Source organism: Eucalyptus grandis, chromosome 11 (assembly GCF_016545825.1).
Source record: "Eucalyptus grandis isolate ANBG69807.140 chromosome 11, ASM1654582v1, whole genome shotgun sequence".
NCBI lineage: Eukaryota > Viridiplantae > Streptophyta > Magnoliopsida > Myrtales > Myrtaceae > Eucalyptus > Eucalyptus grandis.
The window spans coordinates 5598826-5607227 of record NC_052622.1 but is presented as its reverse complement, the minus strand read 5'-3'; the positions used below and the strand labels follow the sequence as shown (position 1 = coordinate 5607227).

Sequence of the window (8402 nt, the reverse complement as noted above, 5' to 3'; positions counted from 1 at the left end):
TTTATTCATGCTTTGAAATTTAAACTCAAAAGAGATAGAGGTTTGGAAATGACAAATGATTGAACTGATACTTATTAATCGACGTGAGCCACATAGAAAAAACGAGGCATTGTATCTGGTCATATGGAGATAGAATCAAATGTCATACGGTGAGCACGTAATGGAACATTCACGTTGCAAAATAAACTATATCTTCAAGAATATATTCTGAAAATTCTTTTCTCTTTATTCATGTTTTGTAATTTAAACTCAATAAGAGATAGAAGTTCAGAGATGACAGCTCAATAAATCAATGCTCGTTGGTCTAATACGGGTCACACGGCAAAATTATGTCATGTATCTTGCCATGAGGCAGTCATAAAAGTAAAGTCATATATCACATGGGAGCAAACGATTTTCTCAGCTTTGCTAGTTAACTACATCTGATAGACATTGTTGAAGCTATAAGTTACCCGTTAATGAAATTGGTTTACAAATGCATGTGACGGAGACTTTGTTGATGCTCAGATATGTCGGATCAACTGGTTTCTGCATAGAAATCAATTTTCTTCATCATGAGCATATAGTTATTCTAGATAAATGGAAGATAGTTAGACATTTGATATTGGTAGATAATTTATTAACTATCAGGTATGCATGGATCTTTCTATGATCAGATTTAAATGGAACGCTGCATTTGAGGAAATTGAAGCGACTTGATCTATCTTTCAATAATCTAGAACAAGTCCCCTCATTGTACAAGCAAACTTCAGCGGAGGCTCAAAAATTGTCTTCCAATCAGCCTAAAGGTACATGTAGAATAGAAGACCATGCCATGATACATAAAGTTTGATTTTGAGAATCTTTTGTCAATTACAGGTGTGAATTTGGAGGTATTGGATCTTGGAAAGAACAATTTGGCCAATGACGCCCTCACGGACATTATGAGGATAACATCTCTCAAGGCCTTGTACATCAATCAATGTGGATTGAACGCATCTTCGAAGTTTCTGGAAGGTACTCCTGCGAAAATGATTTCATCTATCACCTTGTTAAAAATAAGATAAGATTTTCATGAACATAGAAGGCATGACTGCATTATATTAGACGTTCTCCAAAGATCACATTTTGACCGCACATTTGCTTCAAATAACTTAGCGCCAACGACTTGTATTTAGGTAAGTGACATCATATAGTTGTTTGACTCATGCTTGAAGTTGGAAGGATTTAGTTAAATGTCCCTGGAAGCCATAAGTAAACGTAGGTCATGCTCAATGTCTTAATTGTGGGATCACGATGTCGGTGATTCTTAAAAGGTTGATCATTTCTCAATTAAATCCATGATCTTTGGAGATTGAAGTTTAGGCCCCCGTGCTTTTATTTTTGTGAAACTTTTTTATCGGCCAATCTAAAGAGTAGTGTGATAACATAACATATGCAGGGAGTTATTGCTTTGACGATTAAAAAAAAAAAGTCCAAAATAACAATATATCAGAGGAGTTCAAATATTGTATAAGAATCATAACAAAATTAAATGCAAAAGTTAATGGGGAATCAAAATCCAAAAAATACTTACATTTTACACATTAAACCACAATGGTGGTTAAACTTCAGGGATTGCCAGTGTTAATAAATTCAACTAGGCGGCGAAAATTATATAAGAAACTGAAAATTTATATCAGTAAACTAAGATGCATAAAACCAAACAAAGAAAGCACATCTTATTATGGATAAATTAATTTATCTGAGAATTTTCTTTTTTACCATTAAGGTAAACAATATATAGAGTAGAATAAATAATTATAATATCAAAAACTCATACGGACTTATTAAAAAAAAAAAAAAAAAAAACTCGGCATCTTCAGCGCCGGTGTCCATTGCTACCCCAGCCCTCCACGGCGCTCAGACCCGTCATCACATCACGAAACTCGGTCACCATTACCACCACCAGACGACTTTCGGTTTGAGCCCAAATGACCTCAGATTTGAAGTGTGGCCTCAAATTAGAGGGCGCCATGCATTAGATTTGAGGAGGAGGGGGGTGGGTTGGATAGGCACCGAGGTGGCGGTGATGGATAGCGAGTTGGGACGATGGTGCAAATCGTGGTGGTGGAGGACGGCAGATTGCGGTGGCGAGTTGCTGTGGAGGACACGGAATTGCAAGGAAGAAGAAGAAGAAACGAAAATGGAAAAATGAAAAAAGAAAGAAAGAGGGAAAAAGTGACTTGCGAGTCCAAATGATGTTTGAGGGCCTCCACTGCTGACTTGGCAGGCACTGTTTTTGAAAAGTACATGATTTAATTGGAAAAACAAACTTCAGAAACTATGATGAAAATCGAGCAAAGGTTTAGAAGTTGGCCATATAATTACGCCATAAATCTAGGAATAATATCAACGTTAGAGTTCGTTTACAATCCCATTCAAAATTTGTCGAACTTTGAAGTTATTAATGTAATGTAAAGAAAAGTGGAAATTAAGCATTGTGGTGATGCGACTGCTTTCCAAAGCTCTATCTTACCTATTTTTCTGTTTGTACTTTTGGATACTAGACTACTCTTTCTAACCTATATTCTCAGCACAAACCATCATATGAAGTACAATATAGAGATTATACTCATAGTTGCAGTGTCCACTTCAACAGGCCTGTGTGGATTAAAGTACCTTGAAGAGTTGGATATCAATAGTAATGGATTATGGGGTCCTCTTCCTTCATGCTTGTGCAATATGACCTCACTCCGTGTGCTTGATGCGGCAAATAACAATTTCAGTGGGGCCATTCCTTCATCTCTCCTCTATAATCTCAAGTCACTTGAATATATTGTGTTCTCTGAAAATGCCTTTGAAGGCTCACTTTCGCTTGCTTCCCTAGCCAATAATTCCAACCTTGAGGTATTCCACCTCCTCAACAATCGTAACCATCTGGAAGTAAATACAGAAGAGCCCACTTGGTTTCCTTCATTTCAACTGAAGGTGTTTACTTTATCAAATTGTGTGCTCAACAAAGACGCAAATGCCATAATTCCTAGCTTTTTGAAAGAACAACATGATTTGATACTTGTTCAACTCAGCCATAATGGAATGAACGGAAATTTCCCAAATTGGCTATTGGAGAATAATGTATATCTAGAACGATTCGAACTCACGGGCAACAACTTGTCAGGTACTTTTCATTTGCCTTCCAATGTGAATCTTGACAACATGCTACAATTAGATGTGTCTACTAATATTATTGAAGGAGAGCTCCCATCTTGGATTGGTTCCATCCTCCCAAATTTAATTTATTTGAATTTGTCAAAGAACTTATTGAAAGGTAGAATCCCTTACTCCATGGGCAATATGAATCACTTGCATACATTGGACTTGTTGAATAATGGCTTCACAGGAGAGATACCAGAGCCATTGGCTAAAAATTGTACATCACTTGTTCTATTGAAACTGTCAAGCAACAATTTGCAAGGCAATATGCTACCGAGGGGTTCTAACTTGACAAGCTTGAGATATTTGTATTTGGATAACAATCGTTTCAGAAGGGGACATATCATCTAGCATATTAAATAGCTCCTTGCAAGTTTTGGATGTAAGCAATAATTCCCTATCGGGAACACTTCCTCATTGGATTGGAGATATTGAATTCTTGGAAATGCTTAAGCTATCGAGTAATTTATTTAGAGGTCCTTTACCGTTGAGTTTCTGCAACTTACATTGTCTCAAGCTTTTAGACCTATCGTTAACAACCTTGGGCCAAATATACCCCCTGTCAATGTTACAATTATGAGGTTCTTGCATTTAACAAATGACATGCTTGCTGGGCATTTGCCTGAGTTTCTCTCTAGAGCATCATTGATGGTTACATTGGATCTTAGACACAATGCAATGTCAGGTGAGGTCCCCATTGGATTAGTTCACTTTGGAACTTGAAGGTTCTTCTACTGCAAGGAAATAGATTTGAAGGTTCAATCCCTCTGGATCTGTGTCTGTTGAAAAATATGAGCATATTGGATCTCTCTAATAATAATCTTTCTGGACAAATTCCTTCTTGTTTGAAAGATTTGGCATTTGGAAACAACACGGACGCATTTGATGCCTTTTCTGACTCACAGCAGACTGTGACTGTGCTTCCATATGTATATATTAGCAAATTCTCTATATTTTTTTCCTATTATGAAGACAAAGGGTCTATGTATGCACCTAGATTAGAAAATTTATGGTCTATGTATACATATGGATTAGAAAAAGTACACTTCATGACAAAGAGTAGGTTGGAATTATATGAGGGCCACATTCTACAACTCATGTCGGGAATAGATCTCTCACAGAACAATTTGACGGGCTTTATTCCTCCAGAGGTCGGCCACTTGGGTGAACTTCGAGCATTGAACTTGTCACACAATCATTTGACGGGATCAATCCCGAAAACGTTTTCCGATTTGAAGAGTGTAGAGAGCTTGGACTTGTCCTACAATAGCTTAATCGGTCCTATCCCTCCACAACTAACGGAGCTTTACACCCTGTCAGATTTTAGAGTGGCTTACAACAACTTGTCAGGTAGGACACCAGACCGAAAAAATCAATTTGGAACTTTTGGTGAGACAAGTTATGAAGGTAACCCCCTTCTTTGTGGAACACCATTAAGAAGTTGTGATAACTCAAATCGAGAAAGGGAGACACTACCATCTTTTAATCATACCATGAAGGATGATCCCTGGAGAGAAGCTTTCTTGAGGAGTTTTGCAGGATCATATGTTGTGGCATTCCTTGGGATGGTTCTTTTTCTTTACTTAAACTCGTACTATCAATATGTGCTGTTCGAGCTTGTTTGTAAGCTCATCCCATCATTTCCCCATTAGAGATTGTTCTTCTAAGCATTTTGTAATGGAAAAAATAATGAAATGGTGAAGAAGTTTTCTTTTATAGAATTGTAGGCATTTGAGTCTTTATTATGCATTTTGAATGCTTGACTCCTAGAGTGTTCCTATTGTATTCCTTATCGGGCTAATTTTAATATAAAAGCATTTTTATTTGGCTATAAATTGAGAGAAAGTAGTTTAGTTCACGAGCGAAATGTATCTAGCATCGACAAATTCCTATAAATGTTACCCAAGACATAAATTATTTAATGGTCGTAACCAACAATATCAAAACAACCTTCATTGATTTTAGCGTCTCAACAAGATCCTACTAACATAAAGGACTGGATGTGGGGGAATTGCTCCAATTGGACAATAAAGGCTTGCATTGCAAGACCACCAGATTTTAGCCCAACAGCCTAAGCCCACTTTTTTGCTTACTGCTTGATGAAGATTTACAACAAGAGAACTAAGCTTATCCAATACTTAATGCAAAATTGCTTGAAGGATAAATTTGACTCTACTAGCAAAATTTTAAGAACGATTGTCTTCTGCATATGTATCAACTCAAGGTGCATTTGTTTAGCGAAAAACTCAATGATATAGAAAAATGTTTTCCGGTAAAATATTTTCCAAGAATATAGTTAGTTTTCTTTTGTTTGGTGATATATGATTGAAAATGACTTTTGCTATTTGGATATTATTGGAAAATAATTTCAATCTAATGACTTAATTTCATACAAAAAAAAAAGTTCAAATTTTTACATTTAAAAAAAATCGAATTTTTAATTATTTTAATTCTCTCTTTTATTTTTTTTTAGAAAGGGACTTTTTAAATACTTTTAAAATTTTCTCTTCTCTTTTTTTTTTTTTTTCTTTTTCTTTCCTTTTCTTTTTCTCCCTTCCTCCGCCACTACCGGTTGGCAACGGCCACAGCTTCGGCTCGTCGAGATCAAGTGAGCCACAAGCTCGCTAGCCTCGACGGAGCCCGAGCTAGCTAGGATTAGGCGAGCCGTGAGCTCATCGACCTTGGCTAAGCTCAGCTTGCTTGGATCCACAAAGCCTAGAGCTCGTCGGTCGCCTTTGGCCAATTGTCGGGTGGTGGAGGAAGAAGGGGGAAGAAGGAGGAAGAAGAAGAAAGAAAAAGGAAAATAAAATAAAAGAAAATAAATAATAAAAATAAAAATTGAAATTTTTAAAATAATTAAAAAACTGATTTTTTAAATTATTTTTATAAGAAAAAATGTTTTTTAACCAAGGACCAAAGACTAAAATGTTTTCCAGTTCTTTTAAAGGGGAAATCATTTTTTGGAATTTAAGTTTTGGTAGGGAAACATTTTTCGTTGACTTTGACTAGGCAAACATTTTCCATCAACTAATTTTTCTAAGCAAACCAAACGTTGGAAAATGAGGAAAAGCTTTCCTGAAAAAGTTTTCCGCGAAACAAACGCACCTAATGATTGTGTCAGCTTTCTTTTTCCATCACCTTAATGTCTTTTCAAACTAAACCAACGTGGAACATTTGTCAAGGGTTGCCCTAGTTGCGCCTTTTATCCAGAAGATATTTGGGTCGAGCTATGGAAAAAAAAAGACTAAGCACATAATGCTGAGCTACATATATTTCAGGCAATGACGTAATGCAACAGTTCAACAGAAAAACATGAAGTGTTCTTCGCTAGTGTGCATGTAGAGTTCAGTGGTGATGATATTGGCTATTGCAAAAATAATGCGATTCTCGTCAAGTTAAACTCGGCAACAACTTGTCAGGTGCTTTTTATTTGCCAGCCAAGTCAGATCTTGTCCATATGTGTTGGTTCGATGCATCTGCCAAAAGGATTAAAGGAGCATTTCCATCTCAGATTAATTCCATCCTTCCAAATTTGTTTTATCTAAACTTGTCAAGGAACTCGATAGGAGGAAAAATCCCTACAGCGATAGATGATATGAAGCCGTTGGTGACCTTAGATTTGTCGAATAATGGCTTCATGAGGCAGATGCCAGAGCCACCAGCCATAGGTTGTATCTCCCTATATGTACTAAATATGTCAGGCAACAACTTGCGTGGCCAAATGCTACCAAGACTACTAACTTGATAAGGTTGAAATATTTCTCTAAAAGACAACCAATTCACTGAGATATGTCACCTGGCATTTTGGATAGCTAAGATTTAAGGATTTTGGATCTTAGTTATAATTTATTGTCCAGGCCAATACCAAATTGGATTGAGATATCCAATTTTGGAATTTCTGATGTTGTCAGAAACTTATATCATTGAGCTTCTACAAATTGAATTCTCTCGTTGTTTTATACCTTTGGACTAACAAATTTCTGTCCAAACATACCCTGCTGTGCCAATGTTACATTTATGAGATTCTTGCATCTACAAAGTCATGAGCTTACTAGGCCTTTTCCTTGGTTTCTTTCTAGAGCTTCGTCCATTGTCACATCGTATCTACGGGAGATGCCTAATTGGATTAGTTTGCTTTCGAACTTGAAGTTTCTTCTACTAAAACAAAACCACTTTGAAGGTTCAATTTCTCTCGCTCTTTGTCAATTGACGGAGACGAGCATGGTGGATCTCTATTACAATGGCCTTTTGGGCGAAGTTCCTTCTTGTTTGGAACATTTGACATTTGGAAATGTTGGGATATCTAAAAGCACATTCCATTCATTGAGTGAAAATGCAGAGCACTGGCAACTCTACCAATACGAGGCAAAACTCAGCTTATCGTTTCTCCCATGGTGATAGAGCCACAAGTGCTTTTTTTGGATGAACTAGAATGAGTGACCTTTCATGTCAAAGGGTAGACTGGAATCTTATAAGGTCAATATTCTAGGTTAAGTGTATGGAATGGATCTCTCACACTATAATTTGATGGGCTCTCTTCCTCTAGAAATAGGTTATTTGAGCAAGATATGTCTTAAATTTATCACATAATAATTTGACAAGATCAATTCCAGAAATATTCTTCAATTTAAGTAATATAGAGAGTGTGGACCTTTCCTACAACAAGTTAATTGGTCAGATTCCCACACAACTAACAAAGCTATACACACTTCCATTAGGCAAGACACCAGACAAATAAACAATTTGGAGCTTTCAATGAAGCAAGTTACGAAGATAACCCATAGCTCAAATCATAGTCCAAGGACACTGTCAACTGTTGATGAAGGCACAGAGACCGAGAGGATGAGTCCTAGAAAGATGCCTTCTTGAGTTTTGCAGGATCATTCATGGTAGTATTTGTTGGGGTCGTCTTCTTCTCCACTGTTATTTTCTCTACTTAACTTCTGTCTCAACATACTATTCGGTTTTGTCTGTAAGCAAATATCCCATTGTTTCCTTAGCAAAGCTTGTGGTTGCAAGTATTTAAACATCTTTGATTCTCCACTATGCACGTCGAACGATTGGATAGTCATAGTTTCCGTCTTTCCCTATGAATTCGGTAATGAGTATCACCAGATTTTTTTTTGGTTATGAACTGAAGGAAAGATCATTGTGGTCAGAGATACAATAACCATAAAAAAGAAAAACTATGGCTGTGACTTGTGATCACAGATTGACAAGTGCTTCTT

General features: G+C 36.7%; 1 protein-coding gene across 1 annotated transcript; it reads left to right on the top strand.

Annotated features, from left to right (window-relative positions):
- The first annotated feature begins 2637 nt into the window (after positions 1-2637).
- LOC120289661 (receptor-like protein 15) lies at positions 2638-4826 on the top strand. The gene is made up of 2 exons (XM_039304974.1): positions 2638-3524; positions 3881-4826. Exons 1-2 carry the CDS (start codon positions 2704-2706, stop codon positions 4824-4826), a joined length of 1767 nt encoding a protein of 588 aa, XP_039160908.1. The 5' UTR covers positions 2638-2703.
- The last annotated feature ends 3576 nt before the right edge of the window (positions 4827-8402 follow it).

Excerpts from the sequence above, each read along its gene's own strand:
- LOC120289661 (XM_039304974.1), top strand. The coding sequence starts at position 2,704 with ATGACCTCACTCCGTGTGCTTGATGCGGCAAATAACAATTTCAGTGGG. Across the intron at positions 3,525-3,880 it reads AGAAGGGGACATATCATCTA|TTCACTTTGGAACTTGAAGG; the intron begins GCATATTAAATA and ends CCATTGGATTAG.